Source organism: Eumetopias jubatus, unplaced genomic scaffold (genome assembly GCF_037043125.1).
Source record: "Eumetopias jubatus isolate StellerSeaLion01/CBP00866 unplaced genomic scaffold, mEumJub1_p1.0 scaffold_10, whole genome shotgun sequence".
In the NCBI taxonomy this organism is placed as follows: Eukaryota; Metazoa; Chordata; class Mammalia; order Carnivora; family Otariidae; genus Eumetopias; species Eumetopias jubatus.
The window spans coordinates 107,966,716-107,988,924 of NW_028274816.1; the positions used below are offsets into that span (position 1 = coordinate 107,966,716).

Genomic DNA, 22,209 nt, shown 5'->3' on the forward strand with positions numbered 1-22,209 from the left:
AAACTAAGAAAGTAAAATGAAAAAAACAGTCAAACATTTCTCCCACAAACATATTTTTTTCAGATATTTAAATGTGGTAAAATGAAGACTTGGAAGAAAATTTTAAGATACAGTTAGATTTCATATTATACCCAGTTAAGGCTTAAAGAAAAACAGAAGGAAGAGAGAGGAAAGCAATTAGATGGAAGAGAGTAAAAGACTCCAAGGTATCAAAGGAAAAGGGAGTAAGTTCCAAAGCATTAGTAAAAGAAGACTCACTACAGCCTCAGCTCATAGACCAAGAGATTTAGTGTTACGAGTTTTGTGCATCTGAATGGTCAATTTTGATTAACCACAGTTTTAAGTTTTTTTGTTTTGTTTTGTTTTTAAGATTGTATTTATTTACTTGACAGAGAGAGAGACAGTGAGAGAAGGAACACAAGCAGGGAGAGGGTCAGAGGGAGAAGCAGATTCCCCACTGAGCAGGGAGCCTGATGCGGGGCTCGATCCATGGATCCTGGGATCATGACCTGAGCTGAAGGAAGACGCTTAACCGACTGAGCCACCCAGGCACCCCAGTTTTAAGTTTTTTAACGATTATTTAGACAACAAGATTTATTTCAAAATGGGATGGCAAACTCCCAGGAGGAGAAATTCTTGGTGGGATATTGTATTAATAACAAAAATAAAGTTTTCAGATTAAATTTAGTTCAAAGACCATTATCTACTTGAAGAATTTCCTCATCCCTTGCCTAGAGAATTAGAAATCCTTTTTAAATGATACCTTATTTTTAAAAATTACTTTAAATTAAGAAGGAAAACACTAGTAATCAGTACTTCTGAGAGAGAAATGAAAGGATAGATACCACAGAGCATAACAATTCCAAAAAGCTGGATATGACTCACTAGTCTGGGTAACAAATCTTAATTAAAAGCCTACTTTATTTTGTTTACATTTACAAGAAAGGAACAGGAAACAGATTTTTTAAATTTTAGTAATAAAAGGGATAAAGTGTATGTGAAAAAAATTAGTAATTCATTCCATTTAGTGACCTTTGTGAAAAAAGCAGCAGTTATCAAGATTTTATTTATTTATTTGGTTGGTTGTTTACAGAGACAGCATGGGCAAGGGGAGGGGCAGAAGGAGATAGAGAATCTGAAGCAGACTCCACGCTGAGTGTGGAGCCCAACTCGGGCTCCTGGGTGGTTTAGTCAGTTAAGTATCTGCCTTTGGCTCAGGTCATGATCCTGGAGTCCTGGGATTGAACCCTGCATGGGGCTCCCTGCTCAGCAGGAAGTCAGCTTCTCCCTCTTCCCCTCATCCAGCTCATGTTCTCTCTCTCTCTCTCTCTCTCAAATAAATAAAAAACTTTAAAAAAAAAAAAAGAGTCAGACACTTAGCCAACTGAGCCACCCAAGGTGCCCTAGAACTATCTCTTTTGAACGTCAGAAAGATGGTTTCAGGTAATTCGTCCTATAATATCTCCCTTATCATTGAAACAGATTACTTAATTTATAAAAGGATTCTAGAAAAGAAGTTCCCTTCTAAGTTAAAAAAAAAAAGTCTTTATCCAAAACTTGGTACTCTTCAGGAATCAAGAGGAAAATACAATAAAGTAAAACAATGAGGTTGGTTCTGTCAACTGTGTCTTTAGTGTCTGGTTCTAAAATACTATAAAATCTTTGATATGAAAACACAATCAAGTTAGAATTAAAATATTATCTCCAATAGCTATTTTTCTTCTTTGAATAGAGAATGCTCAACTCTTGAAATGTACCAAAAACTAGAAACTGCCACAAGACTGTTTCTCTAGATGAGTGGTACTCATACCAATGTGACTCTAGTAATATATTTGTTAGTGTTTGCACTGTGGAGTCCATCATCCAGCTCTCTAAGACCTTAAATTTCTATAGTAAAATCACAGAAGTCATTTGATATATTCAATGTGAACAAAGGAAGGCTAGAGCACTCTAGGTATCTACAAGCCTAAATGTTCAAAGACGTGATACATGGCTCATTTTGTCCCACTGTGGTTGGCTTCTGTTACCAAACATCCACTGGCTCCCTTCCATGACATCTGCTTAAAGTCATGTGAGTTTTCCTTGAATTCTATAATGCTTGAACTCCAGATTCCCAATGATTCGAGGTTTAGCTCTATTAGGCCATTCCAAAGTACTAGAGGGAACAGTCAATTATCACACACACTCCAAGCCTGGTAATGAATGAAGGTTATCCACCATGAATTCCTATCTTTAACAGCAGGTGTCACTATGTAGCCTTAATGGTTGATGTAGGAAGCCTGCTGGTCATCTCCTGCTCCCAAGATTCTGAAAGTTTACAGCGCCAAGAGGGAAAACTGAAGAGCTCTCTGCCTCCTCAAATCAAACATGAAAACAGGCCATGAAGTTTCTCCCCATTTCTTTTTCTACTTTTGACTTAATTAGGTCCAATTCATTAGCCAAAAAGAGAAATCATCCTTGGAGCTTGAAACAATAGTTATTTTTAAATCAAGAATAAGATGAAATTATATTAAAAATGAAATAATTCTGAAAAATGATATTCTGTTCCCCTACACTCCCTCAGTCTTCCACTAGAAAAGAACGAAAGAGAGAATTCAGTAGGGTTTTTTTTTTCTTTAGTAAACCCTGTGCCCAAGGTAGGGCTGAACTCACAAACCCGAGATCAAGAGTCACATGTTCTACCAACTGAGCCAGCCAGGTGTCCCTAGAATTCAGTAATTTTTTTATGCATACTTCAGAGCTAGCGTTTTTATCACATTTGTAAATTTCAAAGCAATACAGAAAGCTATGGAACTTAGTGTAGTGGATCAAAATCAGAAGAAATGATCCACATGCACACACCCCAGAATCCTGCATAATGGATATAGCATAATATTAACTACAAAAGCTGAAAGCTAAATTGAAGAAGAGTCTTTTTTTTTTTTTTTAAGATTTATTTATTTGTCTAAGACACACACACACACACAGAGAGAGAGAGAGGGAGTGAACAAGCTGGGGGAGGGAGATGCAGGCTCTGTGCTAAGCAAGGAGCCCGACGCAGGACTCGATCCCAGGACCCCAAGACCATGACCCAAGCCAAAGGCAGACGCCAAACCGACTGAGCCACCCAGGCGTCCCTGAAGAAGAGAGTCTTAAAGGTATCTTTGATTTAGTTATTTCTGCAGACATCAGAACTGCATGAAAATCTTAACAAAAAAGAACTGAACCTAGCTTCCAGGTCTCACTCTTCAGTCTGGGATGACGACCATTCCAACCATATATTTGGAAGCCCAGTCAAATGTCAAGATGAGTCATTGTGCTATTAGAGCCCACTCTTTAATGTGTACTTATGACAAGAAGAATTTTTACTTACTCTGGTCAGCATAGTTTTTTGCTTTGAGTTCAAGTTGTCTTGTTTGAGATTCTAAAGATTCCACTCGGGTCTGTAAATCCTTTTTTTCCTGTTCTTGAGAGTCTTCAAATTCAATGAATTTCTAATAGAAAAGAAAAGCATTATTTTCATTAGAAAAATGAAACTTTTTTAACATTATCAACTCCTGTGTTTCCTGGTATCAAGAATGACAATTAGGCATTAACTACTCAGAAAGATCTAAGAATCAGCAACTTATGTTGATTTTTTAGTTTCTCTATAAAATCTTCCAAATATAGAAGGAAAAACATGACCAAATAGTTTATGAAGTGTTTCCACTTCATATAATAGGCATTTCAAAGAAAATACATTCATCCTACTCCAAATATATGAATCCTTTAACTAGCATATTTGCATATTCATCTGAGTTGAAGACAGTTTTTTAGATAATGCAGAACATGTACAACAAATGAAGAACTAAAGAAGGATGACATGTCAATAAATATCTGTTCAACAATTATTTGGTTAATAAAAAGCCTTTTAGATTACCTGAACTATGGAGTTTAAATTCCTGAGAAAAAGAGCACTTACTAGAAATAACTCCACCAATCAAATTCAATTTACTAAAACTGTTCTTGTCAAGAAGATTATTATTAAATCTAATCACTAAGTCTCAGTCCTCATCTTAATTGTTCTATCAACATCATCTGACATCTGATCACTCACTCCTTAAAATATGTATTTTTTCTAATTTCGCTTCCAGGACTTTGTTTTCCTTCTACGTTCGTGGCTGCTTCTTGGTCTTCTTTGTTGGTTCTTCCTCTTCTCCCCAATTTCTTAACATTCACAAGCTCAGTCCTTGGACAACTTTTTCTCTTCATTGTTTACTCTTATTCCCTGATGATCTCATCCAGTTTCATGGCTTTAAATACTAACTATATGCTGACAACCTCCAGATTTCTAGTCCAGTCTCAAGCCTAGACCTGAATTAAACATTTGTATGTCCAATTGCCTACTGGACAACTCTGTTGATTTGAATGTCTAATAAGGATCTTAACCTTCACATGTCAAAGCTTGCTCCTCCTGATCTTACCTCGCTCATTTAATTACTGTGGCCACTTGCTCAGGCTCAAACCTTGAGTCAGCTTTGATTCTTCTCTTTCTCTAACACCTCATATCCAATCTGTTAGCAAATCTACCTTCAGATCCATCCATTTTTTCATTATCTCCACCACCATCCTGGCCTGTGCCAACATTATCTACTGCCTGGATTAATGGAACAACAGCCTCCTAACTAATCTCCTTACTTCTACCCTTGCCCCTACAGTGCATTCTCAATACAGTAGTTAGAGTGACCCTTTAAAAAGTCAGATGGGGCACCTGGTTGGCTCAGTCAGTAGAGCAAGCAACTCCTGATCTCGGGATCATGAGTTCAAGCCCGATGTTGGGTGTAGAGATTACGTAAAAAAACACTAAAAAAAAAAAATAAGTAAGTCAGATCAATTCACTCCGCTGCTCAAAATCCTCTGATTGCGGGATGCCCGGGTGGCTCAGTTGGTTAAGCGTCTGCCTTCGGCTCGGGTCATGACCCAGGAGATCGAATCCCGCATTGGACTCCCTGCTCAGCGGGAGTCTGCTTCTCCCTCTGATCCTCCTGCCTCTTGTGCTCTCTGTCTCTCATTCTCTCTCTCAAATAAATAAATAAAATCTTAAAAAAAAAAAAAATCCTGATTGCTTACGTTCTCCCAAAGTCCTTCCCACAGCCTCCCAGGACCAACCACAATCTACTAGACTCTTACTTATTTGACATCATCCTCCTCTACTCTTCCCCTCCCTGCCCCCACATACTCTGATTCAAGCTACCCTGCAGTTCCTTCAACACTCCAAACCTTTGCAATTGCTTCCTACAGCCTAGAATTCTTTCTCCAGATACCAAATGGACTACCCCCTCATCACCTCCTTAACATCTTTGTTCAAATGTCACTTAAAAAAAAAAAGAGACTATTTCAGAGAGAGAGGAGAGTGTGCGCACAAACAGACATATACACACACGCGCACGCATGGGGAGGGGGAGGGGCAGAGGGAGAAGCTGACTACCTGCTGAGCAGGGAGCCTGTTGTGGGGCTTGCACCTGGGATCAAGACCTGAGCCAAAGGCAGACACTTAATGGACTAAGCCACCCAGGCGCCCCTATAAATGTCACCTTTTTAATAAGATTTTCTTGTGATGATATTTAAAACTGCAATACTCACTCCCTACTTCCCTCCCTGCTTTTCTTCTCTCCAGCACTTACTCTCACCTAACATACTATAAATTTTAGCAATTTATCTTATTTATTATCTGCCTTACCTCACTAAAATGTAGACTCCATGAACGCAAGGATTTTTTTTTTTAAGATTTATTTATTCATTTCAGAGAGAGAAAGGGAGAGAGCATGAGTGGGAGGGGCAGAGGGAGAGAGTGAATCTTAAGCATACTCCCTGCTGAGCATGGAGCCCCACACAGGGCTTGATCCTGCGACCATGAGACCATGACCTGAGCCGAAACCAAGAGTCAGGCACCTAGCAGACTGAGCCCCCCAGGCGCCCCAGGACAAGGATTTTTGTTTTCTTTGCTCCTGTAGTCCCAGTGCAATGATGATGTCCCAAATATTTGTTAAGTGAATGATAAACAAATGAAAAAAAACTTTCAGAGTAAAAATACTGAAACCCATATAGAAAAATATGTAGTTCACAAAAAAACTTAGATATCACTAAATACACCTTAGTTTTAATATGAAATTTTTTTGTTCATTACTTAATCTGTTCTGAAACTCTTCAGTCACTACAGTAAACATAGTTTTTTGTCTGCACACACTGCCTTCCTTTGGAACTTCTTCTCCCCAGTTTCATGCTAATTCTGTTCAGCCCATACAGTTGGATTGGTGAAGACTCCCATCTCCCTAGTGGTGGGCATATTGACTTGATCCAGATAGGTCATTCTTCTCTGGGATATCTTCCAGACAGGTCATTCTTCTCTGGGATATCTGCCAGTTACTAGAAAGAATACTACCTCTCTTCTTTGGGAATCACACAATCTAAGAATTTAGCTGGCTTAAGCTGCAGATAGACATCTTTTCCCAACATATGGAAAGAACATGCCTGAGAAATAAAGCCAATATAAAGGAAAACAAAGATCAAGGAAGAAGAAAATCCTAATTAAAGGTACTATTTGAGTACTAGACTCAGTATTTCTCGCAGCCGGCATTTTGGAGCTGTTTTTATTTTTTTTCAGTTACATAAATATATTCCTATTTTATATAAGCTTGAGAAGATTTCTATCACAAGAAACTGAAAGCAGCCTAATATAGTCATCTACTTTTCCTTAAGAGCCATTTGGTTTCCTTATATTATTAGATAATGTTCTCCTTATCTTTTCAAGATTGAAACCTACAACCTCTGAAACATTGGTTCTTGATCCTTCAGGGGTCCACAGACCCATCTGGTAATTTGATATATCCATGAACCATGTTTCCCCAGCAAAAATGCCCTCACCCAACCCGAATTCTGCCTATTTTTCTCAGGGACTCAGAGATCACTTAAGTCCTTCCACAAACTCCACATTTAGCACCCCTATGCCCTATACTTTTCTATGAAAATATTCCATATTTGTGAAGCCTCTGGGAAGCATCAAACAGCCATTGTTTACTTTTCCAGAATACTAATCTAAAGATAACTCTAAGTAGGAGTAAAGGTTACAGTAAATACAAGAAAAGAGGCAAACTGGGGGCGACTGGCTGGCTCAGTTGGTAGAGCATGTGACTCTTGATCTCAGGGTCGAGAATTCAAAAAACAGGTTGGGGGGGGCGCACCTGGGTGGCTTCTCCCTCTCCCTCTGCCCCTCCTCCCCACTCATGTGCTCTCTCTCTCAAATAAATAAATAAAATATTTTTTAAAATTTTTTAAAACAGGCAAACTTGATAAATCATCCATTCATTCATCCACTCATGCAAAAAATGTCTACTATTTACTATGCACCGGGCACATGAAATGTGACTGAATATCACACTATCTCTGCCTTCCAATGATGTTCACTGGCTACAAACTGAATGCAAGCAGGAAATATAAAGGTTATGTTGAGGGGTGCCTCAGTGGCACAGTCGGCTGAACGGCCAACTCTTGGTTTTGGCTCAGGTCGTGATCTCAAGGTCATGAGATCTAGCCCAGCGTGGGGCTCCAAGCTCCGTGGAGAGTCGGCTTGGGACTCTCTGCCCCTCCCCGCTGCACTCTCGTACTCTCTTCTCTAAAATAAATAAATCTTTAAAAAATATATAAATTATGTTGAACAGAAAAGCAGCAGCTATATAACAGGATGTTGGTGATGAACTCTGAGTAAATTACTTCAACATTTTGCCAGGACTATAAGAAAAGACTAAGAATCAATAAGAAAACGTAATTATTTTTTGGCCTGCTTTAAAAATGCTCCCTTGGCTAACTGAACTGCTGTATCTGGGTTAAGTAACCAGAAATTTTAGGCTTCTTTTGTGCAATGGGTAAAATGCTGTTTTAAAGAACATATAGCACATGTTTACCAGCTAATACTTAAAATGATGTACTATTAAACTTCTAACAAAAACTTTACCACTAACAGATTGATGGTTGCCAGGGGCATGGGGTGGGGATAGGGGAAAATGGGAAAAGTGGCCAAATGACACAAGCTTCAGTTATGAGTAAGCTCTGGGGGTATAATGTACAGCATGATGACTACAGATAATACCACTGTACTATACATTTGCAAGTTGCTAAAACAATAGATTTTTTAAAGTTCTCACCACAAAAATAAAAATTGTAATTATGTGACATGTTAACTAACCTTACTGTGGTAATCACTTTGCAATTATGTACATATATCAAATCATTACGTGGTACACTTTAAACTTACACAATATTATATATCAATTATTTCTCAATAAAGCTGGAAAAAAACCACCACCATTCTGCCTATTCAGAACTCCTGATAGAAGAAACATCATCGTGAGCACACAACTTCATGTCTGCTTTGTTTCTCAGCGACCCAGTTTGGCTACAGAAGGACATGAATAATCCATAAGTTTAGCAGGCACTACACTACTATCTGCTTATTTCATAGGCGAGCATCACATAGACCTACCTAGATGATTCATGCTTCGGAACTATTCACATTTTATAATGATTACTAAGACTTTATATCTCTATCACCTTAAGTAAATATGGCAAAAGATTTTTTTTCCCCCAAATGACGTGACAGTTCTTGGACTGACAGGGCTATTTATCTGCAAATGGAAATCTCTTGTTTCTACAGTTTCCCTTCACAGGAAGGGACTGGCAATAATGAAAATATTCCAAATGCCAAGCCTTTCCTTCAAGCAAACTAAAATAGATAAACGTAGAGCCTCCAAAATGAACTGCCATCTCTCATAATGGTGTATGTTTTTTTTTTCCTTTCTTATTCTAAACAGTGGATCTTAAATTAAACTTTTAGAATCATGAACTCCTTTGAGAATCTTATGAAAATAGATCCTTTCCTCAGGAAGATAAATATATGAAACACAAAACTATGCATTCAAATTCACTGCATCTTCAAGGTCTGTAAGAAATCAAGAATGATTTCCTCCCATTTATAAAAATAGTAAATGTTGATTTCTTTTAAAATAATCTTTTAAAATTCTCTCTGTTCTGAAAATCCCAATTTTAAATGTGTATTACATCTTGGTTTGGAAATGTACAGTTGCCACCCTCATTTAAAATGTTAATGACTATTACACAACAAAAATAAATACTCCTCAGTTCTGATAAGGCATATTAATAGATCATAAAAGGGCACTGAAAGCTAGTAGGATAAACACATCTGAAGAGCCTTAAGAGTAATCAAGAAAGAGTAACAAATGACTGAAATTTTCTAAATTGTTACCCCCCAAAAAGATCTGTCAAATAACCTAGTTTTTGTGTCATTGTTTTGTGAAATATCTTTGATAATACAGATAACCTTGGAAATAGAAGTTGCTATAGGACACAGGAGCTCAGGAAACACAACGTTGATAAATACAAAAAACTTCAGAAAATGGCCTAGCTCTATATGGCACATAACAATGGAAACGTAGGAAACACTGATATAAGAACTTATGAAAAAGGAAATTGGAATAGAAATAAAGAAGGTGGTGGGGCGCCTGGGTGGCTCAGTCGTTAGGTGTCTGCCTTTGGCTCAGGTCATGATCCCAGGGTCCTGGGATGGAGCCCCGCATCGGGCTCCCTGCTCAGTGGGGAGCCGGCTTCTCCCTCTCCCACTGCTTGTGTTCCCTCTCTCGCTGTGTCTCTCTCTGTCAAATAAATAAATAAAATCTTTAGAAAGAAAAAGAAAGAAAGAAAGAAAGAAAGAAAGAAAGAAAGAAAGAAAGAAAGAAAGAAAGAGAAAGAAAGAAAAAGAAAGAAAGAAAGAAAGAAAGAAAGAAAGAGAAAGAAAGAAAGAAAGAAAGAAAGAAAGAAAGAAAGAAAGAAAGAAAGAAAGAAAGAAAGAAAGAATGAAATTCAATTAAATGCCAAAAGAGGGCTTGGCAGAAAAAGGTTTAGATTCCTGGTCCTCATAGAAAAGTTGTTTTTTCTCAGTGGGGGTTGGGGACAGAGTATAAGAGAGGTAATGAGAATGGTTTCTTTTTTCTATACCCAACCCTCCCACACTACAGAGAAAATAATTAGGGAATAGCTGGCATGCGTTACTCTTTTTAGAAGCTTTCCACTTCTCTTCCCTGCTCAGAGATCCTTGGTGGGTTAGTAGCACATCTGAGTACTGCTGAACCTCATTACTAGTTTTGTTACTATAAACATGACTGCCTCTGGTTTTAAAGTCTTCTTGGGGCACCTGGGTGGCTCAGTTGGTTAAGGGTCCAACTCCTGATTTATGAGCTCAGGGTCCTGGGCTCCACAATCAGCAGGGAGTCTGCTTGAGATTCTCTTCCTCTACCCCTCCCCCATCCCAATTGCTCACACACACACACTCTCTCTAGCTCTCCAAAATCAATAAATAAATCTTAAAAAAAAAGATGTCTACTTTCTACTCCAGCAATTTCAACTTAACACACATACTAATTGAAATAACATAAAAATAGGAACATATCCCATTCTGTCACTTTTTAATCAAAGAAAAAAAGTTAGGGCTCCTGGGTGGCTCAATCTTTTAAGTGTCTGCCTTCTGCTCAGGTCATGATCTTGGAGTCCTGGAATCGAGCCCCTCATCAGGCTCCACACTCGGGGGGAGTCTGCTTCTCCCTCTCCCTTTCCCTAATCCTTCCCCCTGCTCACTCTCTCTCTTTCTCTCAAATAAATAAATAAATCTATCTTTAAAAAAAGGAAAAAAGTCACAATTAAATACAGCCACACACCTATTTACAATGACTATTCTCCAGATCTCAGCAGGAGTACAGAATAAGCAGTTGGCAGTAAAAAGATATTTATTACAACTACTAAGTAATGTTATTTACTCTTAAATAACATACTAAATATAAAACTAAAACTCTTGGGGCACCTGGGTGGCTCAGTTGGTTGAGCGACTGCCTTCGGCTCAGGTCATGATCCTGGAGTCCCTGGATCGAGTCCCGCATCGGGCTCCCTGCTCGGCAGGGAGTCTGCTTCTCCCTCTGACCCTCCCCCCTCTCATGTGCTCTCTCTCTCATTCTCTCTCTTTCAAATAAATAAATAAATCTTTAAAAATAAATAAATAAATAAAACTAAAACTCTATCTACCCATCCAATCCAGGCAGTTACTTCATGACAGCCATCAAGGAAAAGGAGTAAACAGTTAACAATATAATATGCTAAGTACTATAATGGAAGCAAGTATAAGGAGCAATAGAAACAGAGAATTAAGTGACTAAATCTGCTTTCATTTGTTTATTAAGATTTTATTTATTTGAGAGAGAGACATAAAGCTGGGGGAGGGAGAGGGGGAGAAGCAGACTTCCTGCTGAGCAGGGAGCCCGATGTGGGGCTCGATCCCAGGACCCTGGGATCATGACCTGAGCCAAAGACAGATGCTTAATCAACTGAGCCACTCAGGCGCCTCCCAAATCTACTTTAAAAAAAAAAGCCCAGGGACACCTGGGTGGCTGAGTTGGTTAAGCGTCTGCCTTCAGCTCAGGTTATGATCTCAGGGTCCTGGGATCAAGTCCTGCATTGGGCTCTTTGCTCAGCAGGGAGCCCACTTCTCCCTCTCCTACTCCCCCTGCTGGTGTTCCTGCTCTTGCTATCTCTCTGTCAAATAAATAAATAAAATCTAAAAAAAAAAAAAGACAATAATGGGGCGCCTGGGTGGCTCAGTCTGTTAAGTGGCTGCCTTCAGCTCAGGTCATGATCCCAGAGTCCTAGGATCAAGCCCCAAATCGGGTTCCCTGCTCAGCGGAGAGCCTGCTTCTCCCTCTCCCTCTGCCTGCCACTCTGCCTACTTGTGCTCCCTATCTCTCTGTCAAACAAATAAATAAAATCTTTTTTAAAAAAGCCCAAAGTCAAAATGTTTCCATGAACACATTTCAGGAGTTCAACTTTATAAAAACTGTAAATAAACCTGTTAAATTTTTCTGGACAATGCCAGCATTTGGGTATTTTTAAAACAAGTAAATTTCTTATTGACAGCACTATACATTTCCGAGTTGTCCTACATCTAAGTACATGTTTTTAATGTTGTCTGTCTTCTGTGCTGTTCCTGCAAGTTTGCTATGGAAATACAATAAACTAGGAGCTCCTGGGTGGTTCAGTTGGTTGAGTAACCAACTCTTGATTTCAGCCCAGGTCTTGATCTCAGGGTGGTGAGTTCAAGCCCCACATTGGGCTCCATGCTGGCCTTGGAGCCTACTTAAAAATAATAATAATAATAATACATTAAACTATTAAAAGAGGAAGAAAGAGCAGCCCAGGGGCACCTAGGTGGCTCAGTTGGTAAAGCATGTAACTCTTGATGGGGGACTTCTTGATGGGGCGGTGAGTTCAAGCCCCAGGTTGAGTTTAGAGCTTACATTAATTGAAGAAGAGAACAAGGCCTGAATTTCAGCTGACTCTGAAAGAAACAATTTACCTGATGAAGTGGGGTAAAGACATTCCAGACAGAGGTAACAGCACATGCAAAGGCAGGCATAAAGAAAGACCATGGCATGTGCAGCAAAATACAATTTAGGGTTGAAACTTGAGTAGCTGATGTAAAGAATAAACCATTAGCCAAAGAATAAGTTGAGAATCTCTCCTCTGATTCACAAATTGTCTTTGTGGGCAAGTAAGATTCCATTCATCCATTCATCCAACCATCGATCCATCCATCCATCCATCCATCCTCTCAACACACAACTCGAGTCCTTATTGTTCTAAGTATTCTAAGATGCCAGGAAGGTTACAAGACAGCCCTGGTTCCTATGTTCCATTGTTTGAAATTTAGCAAAAGAAAACAGGCATTAAACATAGGTGACTAACAAAAGATGTATTTCTGAAGATCTCACATAATTCAATAGTCACCTAATTTGAGGCTGATGCTGATAAGAGATGGCTGGTGTTTCTGTTACTACCCAAGTGACACCAATATGGGATGTAACAGCACAACCCTGGTTTACAATTCAGTCTCAGACTTCTATATGACATGATTCTTGGAAGACTTTCTACAATAAGGAGTTAACATTTCAAAATCCAAATATGAAATGAGACTTTTAAAAAAATCACATAGTTCGGGGTGCCTGGGTGACTCAGTTAAGTGTCTGCCTTCGGCTCAGGTCATGATCCCAGGGCTCCTTGCTCAGTGGGGAGCCTGCTTCTCTCTCTCTGCCTGCCACTCCCCCTGCTTCTGCTTTCTCTCTCCCTCTGTCAAATAAATAAATAAAATCTTAAGGAGAAAGAAAAAGGAAAGTGAGAGAGAATGGCCGGGGAGGAGGCTGGAAAATCAAGGACCAAATCACATAGGGCCTTGCAGGATACTGGATCATATCAGGGATGCTGAACTTCACCCACACTTTGGAAAGCTCAGTCTGAAACCAAATGGGAAATGTAATGGAGGGGGCTGGGGAAGTCTGAGTGTGTAAAGGAAGACCAAAGGCCACCACAGTAGTCCAAATGACAGAGGATTATAAGCAGTGTCTAGTGAGAATGGAGAGGAGGATGAATTCAAGAGAATTTGTTGGAGGTAAAATACACAGAATTGGTGACTGAATGAATATAAGGGAGAAGACAGAAGAAGGAAAAAATCAGGAAAAAAGATAGATTTCTAGTTTAACCAATGGTGCGGATGGTGATAACTGCTTATCTGGGATAAAGAAAGGGGGTAGGTATCTACAACAGCAAAATTATGGAAATAGCCCAAGTGTTCATTGATTGATGAATGGATAAAGATGTGTTTTATATATATATAATGGAAAATTAGCCATAAAAAAGAATGAATTCTTGCCATTTGCAACAAGATGGATGGAACTAGAGAATATAATGCTAAGTGAAATAAGTCAGAGAAAGACAAAGACCATATGATTTCACTCATATGTGGATTTTAAGAAACAGAATAACGAGCAAAGGGAAAAAGAAAAGAGAGAGGCAAAACAAGAAACAGACTTGTAACTACAGAGAACGAACTGATGGTTACCAGAAGGGAGGTGGTTGGGGGTGATGTAGAGAACAAAGGCAAAAGAAATGTAGATAAAATTAAGTTTTCTGGGGCACCTGGTGGCTCAGTTGGTTAAGCCTCTGCCTTTGGCTCAGGTCATGACCCTGGAGCCCCAGGATCGAGCCCCACGTCGGGGTCCTTGCTTGGTGGAGAGTCCATTTCTCCCTCTGCCCCTCACCCCACTCATGCTCTCTCTCTCTCTCTCTCTCTCACACACACACACACACAAATAAATAAAATCTTAAAAAGAAAAATAAGTTTTCTTATAACCTGTAGCCCTTTGACAAATACTTGAGGCAAGCAAACTATGACATTCCTCCAGGAATTCCCAATCTTAACGTTAATGCCTTGCTAGAGGCAAAAACAACCTTAGCTTGATAATAGCTAGGCCTCCAGGATCCTGTAAGTCTTCTTTGACATAGGAAAATCCTTTTGGAAACTTCCTTTTGTCTTCACCTCCCCTAACTCCTAAGTATATGATCAACTGCTCTTCACAATCCCAGCGCAGCATTTTCTGCCCACGAGTCCTATCCCCATACTATAATAAAACCACCTTTCTCCACTGAAAATGTTTCAAGAATTCTTTCTTGGCCGAACCCCACTTCAAATCACATCAGGGGTATGGGTGAAATAGGTGATGCAGATTAAGGAGTACACTTGTGATGAGTACCGGGTGATGTATAGAAGTGCTGAGTCCCTAATACTGTACACCTGAAACTAATATAACACTGTATATTAACTAATTGGAATTTAAATAAAAACTTTAAAAAAAAGGAGGTAGCTATGGGTAATATAATAGAATTTATTTTTAATCAAGGGGAGCTACGTGTGAGGTATGCAACTGCACACACGGGATATTTATTTCTAAATAAATTTTCTCATTATTTGGAGCGTAACTAGCACAACCCAACTGCAGGTTAACAATGTGGATTAAAGTATTTAGAGAAAGTATGAAAAGTATTATTTTTTCATACATTCCTTAAGGGCTTTGACATAAAACATTACAGGTAGCATGATCATAAAAAACTGGAGGAATAAAGAAAAGATTTGGAGGCATATATTAAAATAATAGCAAGGGGCACCTAGGTGGCTTAGTTAAGCATCTTCCTTTCGCCTTGATCATGATTCCAGAGTACAGGGATTGAGCCCGCATCTGAGCCCTGCATCTGAGCCCCGCATCTGAGCCCCGCATCCGCCAGCTGCCTGCTCAACGGGAAGTCTGCTTCTCCCTCTCCCACTCCCCCTGCTTGTGTTCCTGCTCTTGCTATCTCTCTTTCTGTCAAATCTTTAAAAAAAATAAAAAAAACACAAAAGTTCCCAACCCAACTAAAATTCCTTTTATCACCAAAATTTGCATATAATGCATTATTTTTATGCAAAGGAAATAAGGCTTGAGGCATTACCCTAGCCAGAAACATTTTGAAGGAGGGGGGAAAAAAGTATATGAAAGCTCATAAGAAACCTATGGGCAATCGTAACTGATTAAATGTGCCTTAATTTCTGGGGCGCCAGGGTGGCTCAGTTGGTTAAGCGACTGCCTTCGGCTCAGGTCATGATCTTGGAGTCCCGGGATCGAGTCCCACATCGGGCTCCCTGCTCAGCAGGGAGTCTGCTTCTCCCTCTGACCCTCTTCCCTCTCGTGCTATCTCTCATTCTCTCTCTCTCTCTAATAAATAAATTTAAAAATTAAAAAAAAATAAATGTGCCTTAACTTCTTTTTAGTGGCAAACTTTATCAAGTTGGTCACCCTCCACTACATTTGGCAAATGCTGGCGGGGGGGGGGTTAGGGCAATATCAAAATCAAGGCAGTACTCCTGAAACCAATTATTACACTATACATTAACTAATTAGAATTTAAACAAAAACTTGAGGGGTGCCTCCGTGGCTCAGTCGGTTAAGCATCTGCCTTTGGCTCAGGTCATGTTCCCAGGTCCTGGGATTGAGCCCCTCATGAGACTCCCTGCTTAGCAGGGGGTCTGCTTCTCCCTCTCCCTCTTGGTCCCTCTGCTTGTACTCTCTCTGTCAAATAAGTAAAATCTTTAAACAAAAACGAAACAATGACAACAACAACAAAAATCAAGGCAGGAGAGCAGCAGTTTTTCAAATTCCAAGAGCATTCAACCCCTGGAAAATTCTGGTTACTCCCCTTCTGCATAGCAGTTTGTCAAATCTCTCAGGAATGTTGCTGTAGAGTACACATCTCCCCCCGACCCTCTGTGTCTTTGTCTTTATGTCTTCTCTCTTGCACATCTTTTTTTAAAAAGTGATGGGTGGTAAGGGTAAGAGCCCATGCATGGGCTTTTTTAGCATGTATGATAAAAGATAAACACCTCTTCACTAAATGCTCCTTTTCCCTCTCAATTACTAATCAGCCAACAACATTTACATAACTTCAGACAGTACTCTCCTGGGAGCAACTAGACACTGTTAAAAAAAAAATCAGTAAACAATACAGACTTATGTCAGGATCTAAAAAGAATAAGCTTTGTGATGAAGCAAAATGGTTTCAAGTCCAGATGGCTTATAGGGGCTGTTCTGCCCCACTGTTCTGGAGAAAAACAAATGAATACTTTGAAAAGGCAAGCACCCGAAGTTTCAAAAAAAAAAAAAAAAAGTCCCTAGAGACTGTTCCTAATTGGGAGTAAAGATGCAAGAGCCAAAAAAAAGAAAAGCCCTTTATTAGTAACTCTGACTACAGTAGCTGTCTAAAAAATAATACCACCAAATAAAAGGCTGACAACTTATTAATGCTAAGTATCCCCACATTTACTCTGCAGAGTGGGAGAAGGAAAATATTGCATTACATTAGGTAATTATTATCAAATTCCATTTGATAATTAGTTCCATTAAATGTAATTGTTTTTCAATATAGTATCTTTACGAAATGAGAAATCATATTTTTTTAAAGTTTTTAATTTATTTATTTAACTAATCTCTATACCCACCATGCGGCTCAAACTCACAACCCCAAGATCAAAAGTCGCATGCTCTTCCAACTGAGCCAGCCAGGAACCCCCAGAGAATAAACCATATTAAACAATACCCAAAGGATATGATTTCCCCCTCCAATCCAAAATGTGGAAAATTTTCAAATACAAATGGTCCAGTTTCTTCAAAACTCATTCGCAAGGGGGAAAAAATGGAGAGCTGTTAGAAATTAAGAGAAACTTAAGAAACATTAACCAATGTAAATATGTGAACCATCTTATTTGATCCTGTTTAAGACAACCAACTAGGGGTGCCTGGCTGGCTCAGTCTCAGTAGGTAGAGCTGCAGCTCCTGATCTTGGTGGGGGCGGGGGTGTGGGAGGGTGGTCATGAGTTAAAGCCGGTATTGGGCATAGAGCTCACTGGGGGGAAAAAAAAAAAGGCGGGGCATACAAGTGGCCCAGCTGGATGCACTAGTAAAAGTGAGTAACATCCTTAATACATCCCCAGTGCCATTCCAGAGGAGCCAGGTGGCCCTCCTGTCTACCCACACAGAAGACAAGAAATTTGTTTTCTGAATAAACTCAGTAAGAGATTCTATTTTTTTAAAGATTTAATTAATTCATTTGAGAGAGAGAGCAAGCGTGAGAGCACAAGTGCAGAAAGGAAGGGCAGAGGGAGAAGGAGAAGACACCCCACAGAGCAGGAACCCCAACTAGGGGCTCAATCCCAGGACCCTGAGATCATGACCTGAGCTGAAGGCAGATGCTTAACCATCTGAAGCCACCCACCCAGGCACCCCTCAATAAGAGAGATTCTAGACAATGGAATACCCCTAACAAATAGGTGCTAAATGAAAAGAAATGAATTAAGTGAAAATCTATATACCAAGCAGCAACACTGATAGCCCCCTTTCCATTCTGGCCCTCACCCAGATTCTCATAACGACTATGCTTATCTACCACTCCACTCCCCATGACATTATCTTTCCTTGGCAAAACTCAAATGCCTCTGAGCAAAAAGACCATGGGATACTGAAATCTGGGTTCCCAATTGGCAATAAACTGCTTCCAGGCACACAAAGCTTCTGGCCCTCCTTTTTTTTAGTGCCTCATGCTTAAAACATGAAGGGATAATTACAGGTTATCAGGCACGTGAAGCTCCAACCTGAAAAAGAGAGACCAAAACTACCAGGAAAAAAATGGCATTCTGAGGAAACAGACAAAACAGGAACAAATGAAAACTATAATTAATATAGTCAAAGACCAAAGAAAAGTCATTACATCCATGAAATCGGAACAGTATGCTATTTTTAGAAAGAGGTGGGGGTAGGGGAAGAGCAAGAAGAAGGAAGAGCTCTTGGAAATTACAAAAGTATGAACTGAATAATATAGCACTTATCCTATCTTTCTTGCACAAACTATACCTTAGGGTAATCAAACAATTGATGAGGGAGAGGTTCTCTTTTATAAGAAAATTAGGTAAAAAATGCTGAAGGAATAACTAAGTTACAATAGCACCATTTCTCAATCCTTAATGAAATAATAGGGAATATCCAGTCACCATTCAGATTTTCCTGGCTGTCTCATAAATGTTCATAGCCAGGATGCAAACAAAGTCCCTATGCTGCTTTTGGATGATACATCTCTTAGGTCTAATTTAAAGTACAGATTCCCATGTTAGCTTCAGCAGCACATATACTAAAATTAAAACATACAGAGAAAATTAGCATGGCCTCAGCACAAGGATGGCACACAAATTTGTGAAGCATTCTAAATTTTTATATTTACTGTACTGGAATTAAAATTTCTAAAAATAATTGAGTATAGGTTCCCTAGTCCTTTCCCCCAATGGTCTGTTACAGCCATTGATGATCATATAAGGGAATACTATAAAGCCACTGTAAAGAATAATTTCGATCTATCCAGACAGACACAGGTTGTTGCCAGTTATGAGTAAATAAAACTGAACAGGCAATTCACAGAAAAGGCAAGCAAATCATCAATAAATATAAGAAAATATGTTTAACCACAGTGGTGATCTGAGAAAAGCAAATTTAAAGGTTGTTTCCACAAATATCAGATTAGAAACTAAAGCCAAAAAGTCTGAGAGTGTCAAGTGTTGGCAAGATACAGGGAGGGGCGCCTGGGTGGCTCAGTTGGTTAAGCATCTGACTTCAGTTCAGGTCATGATCTCAGGGTCCTGGGATTGAGCTCATGGGTCAGGCTCCTGCTCAGGGAAAAGTTTGCTTCTTCCTCTCCCTCTGCCACTAGCCCCCTTCCCCCCCACCCCAGGGTGGGGGAAAAGGGGGGAAGGCTCTTGCTCTCTCTAAAATAAATAAATCTTTAAAAAAAAAAACGTGAGGTTTCTCTAATGGGCAGGATTCTATAAGTATTTCTATAATGCTTTGATTCTGTTTTGTTTATCACAAAGAGCATGTATTTCATCTATTAACAGGAAAAGTAAGTAAATAAAAAGAAACAAAACCTTTAGACAAAATAGCCCAACAAGTACAACACATGTGAATTTTACTCACACACACAAAAAGAATTTTACTCATTGCCCAAACTATCATCCATAACTGTATAAATGTAATGACCATTTATTCCACGAGCTCCACTATTCTTGCACCTATATATTTCATATTCCCTTTAGCCCTTGTGACTGACTACCACAGCACAGAGAACATTCATTTTCTACTGTCTTACCCCAAGAAACAAGAAAGAACTGAAACTCACTGGCCTATGACAGAGGCTATCAAGCAGGAATTGATTACCATACTGATAAAACCCGAAAAGGTGTAGCACTCTAAAGTTTACCAGACCAGCCAAGTAATTCTTTACTGATTGTCACAGTTTTGTGCTTCTGTAGGTATGTGATCAATATTTTACATTTCCGGCTTTAATTTACACATCTTAAAGCCTGACACTGTGACTTATTTCAACACTTGACTATTATAAAAATATTTTTCTATTACTAAGAAAATTCATTAAATGTTAACCTGAAAAGAAATATATAGTATTGAAGAAAATCTAAAAATTATCTACAAAGAAAAAAACAGTGAGGGGCACCTGGGTGGCTCAGTAAATTGAGCATCTGACTTAGGTCAGGTTATGATATCAGGGTCCTGGGACTGAACCCCACTGTTGGACTGCCCGCTCAGTGGGGAGTCTGATTCTCCCTCCCCTTCTCTCTCTGCCCCTCCCTCCATTCATGCTCTCTCCCTCTCTCTCTCTCTCTCTCTCTGGCTCTCTCTCAAATGAATAAATAAAATCTTAAAAAAAAAACAACAGTGGATAATTTTTCTTTTCAGTTGTTTTCTGTGTCTTGTTTTTTAATGTTATTGGGAATTTTCAAACATGCATAATGGAGGAGAGAACAGTGTAATAAACCCCTATATACTATCACCTAATTTCAACAATTATCAGCACATGGCACATCCTGTTTTGTCTGTATTCTTCCTCTTTTCCCCCAACAAACCTCAGCATCATAAGATTTCACTACAAATACTTTAGTATGAATTAAAGATACATTTTATGGCTTTGACTGAAGATCATCAATGGCTTCCTACTAGAACACAAGTGTAGACTTCTAAACTCTACCTGAGGCCATAAGGCCCAGTGAGTGAGCAGCTCCTCCATGATTCTCCTACCTCGTCCCCTCCCTTTCCTCTACATTGGCTGACTCCTAATTTAAATTGTTTCCTACCTCAGAGCCTCATTTCCTTTGTCTAGGACATTCTCCTTTGATGGTCTCTTCCTCATCCTTCATTTCATAACTGAAAGGTTATGTCCCCTGTGGCCTTCCCTAACCATCCTACCAAGGAGGGGATATGGTCATTATTTTAGCTTTTCACATATAGTTTTAATTTTAGGTGTACACATATGCCTTTTTTAAGAATTAATTTTATACTATTCAAACTTTAGTTATAAAATTAGACTTGTGTCTTGTTATTTCCAGATGTTACACACACACACACACACACACACACACCTAAAAATATATCTGAACCAAACGGGCTTAGCTGAATAGTTACAGAAAAAGCACTTGAAAAAATTCAGCATCTCTTCAATATGAAAACACTCTACCAACAAGGAATAGAAAGGAACTCCCTCAAAAAGCATCTACAAAACCCCACAACTACCTCATATTTCATGGGTAAAGACTGAATGCTTTCCCCATAAGATCAGAAACAAGACAAAAATTTTACTCTTGCCAGTTCTATTCCATACTGTACCAGGAGGTCCTAATTAGAGTAATTAGGCAGGAAAATTAAATAAAAGGCATCCAGATTGTAGAAAAAGAAGTAAAACTACCTCTATTTGCAGATGACATGATAACGTATATTAAAAAATCTATTAGAATAAATAAGTTCAACAGGATACAAGATCAATATACAAAAAATTAAGTGTCTTTCTAGGGGTGCCTGGGTGGGTCAGTCGTTGAGTGTCTGCCTTCGGCTAAGGTCATGATCCTAGGGTCCTGGGATTGAACCCTACATCGGGCTCCCTGCTCAGTGGGAAGCCTGCTTCTCCCTCTCCCACTCCCCCTGCTTGTGTTCCCTCTCTCGCTGTGTCTCTCTGTCAAATAAATAAATAAAATCTTAAAAAAAAAAAACTATTTCTAAACATTTGCAATGATCAGAAAATTAAATTAAGGGGCTCCTGCTTTGCTCAGTCAGTAGAGCATGCTACTCTTGATCTTGGGGTCATGAGTTCAAGCCCCACATTGGGGGTAGAGTTTACCTTAAGAATAATTAATTAGGGGGAAAAAGAGAATAATTAGGGGCACCTGGGTGGCTCAGTCGGCTAAGCATCCAACTCCTGATTTTGGCTCAGGTCATCATCTTGGGGTCCTGGGATTGAGCCCCATGTCAGGTTCCATGCTCCGAGGGGAGTCTGCTTCTCTCCTTCCTCTCCTCTGCCCCTCCCCTGGCTTGCACACTTGTGTACACATGCTCTCTCTCTCTCTCTCTCTCTCTCTCTCTCAAATAAATAAATAAATCTTTTTTTTTTTTTTAAAGAATAACTCGGGGTGCCTGCTTGACTCAGTTGGTTAACTGTCTGCCTTGGGCTCAGGTGATGATCCCGGGGTCCTGGGATCAAGTCGCACGTCAGGCTCCCTGCTCAGCATGGACTACGCTTCTGCCTCTCCCTCTGCCCCTTCCCCTGTTCATGGCCTCTCTCTCTCTCACATAAATAAAATCTTTTAAAAAAATAAAAAAATTTAAAAATAACTTTTTTTTGAAGTTAAGGAAACAAATCCATTTACAAAAGCATCAAAAAGAACTAAAT

The 22,209-nt window shown here is 39.4% G+C and overlaps 1 protein-coding gene and 1 non-coding gene across 3 annotated transcripts in view; one reads left to right on the forward strand and one right to left on the reverse strand.

Annotated features, from left to right (window-relative positions):
* SPAG9 (sperm associated antigen 9) overlaps positions 1–22,209 on the reverse strand; it is a 135,092-nt gene that overhangs the window by 94,617 nt on the left and 18,266 nt on the right. For both annotated transcript variants that reach the window (XM_028091365.2, XM_028091364.2), the window contains exon 2: positions 3,353–3,473. In XM_028091365.2, the coding sequence (XP_027947166.1) occupies positions 3,353–3,473 (121 nt within the window). The remainder of the gene's footprint in view (positions 1–3,352; positions 3,474–22,209) is intronic.
* LOC114199479 (U6 spliceosomal RNA) lies at positions 18,592–18,697 on the forward strand. The gene has a single exon (XR_003607301.1). It is a non-coding gene; the product is annotated as a U6 spliceosomal RNA (small nuclear RNA).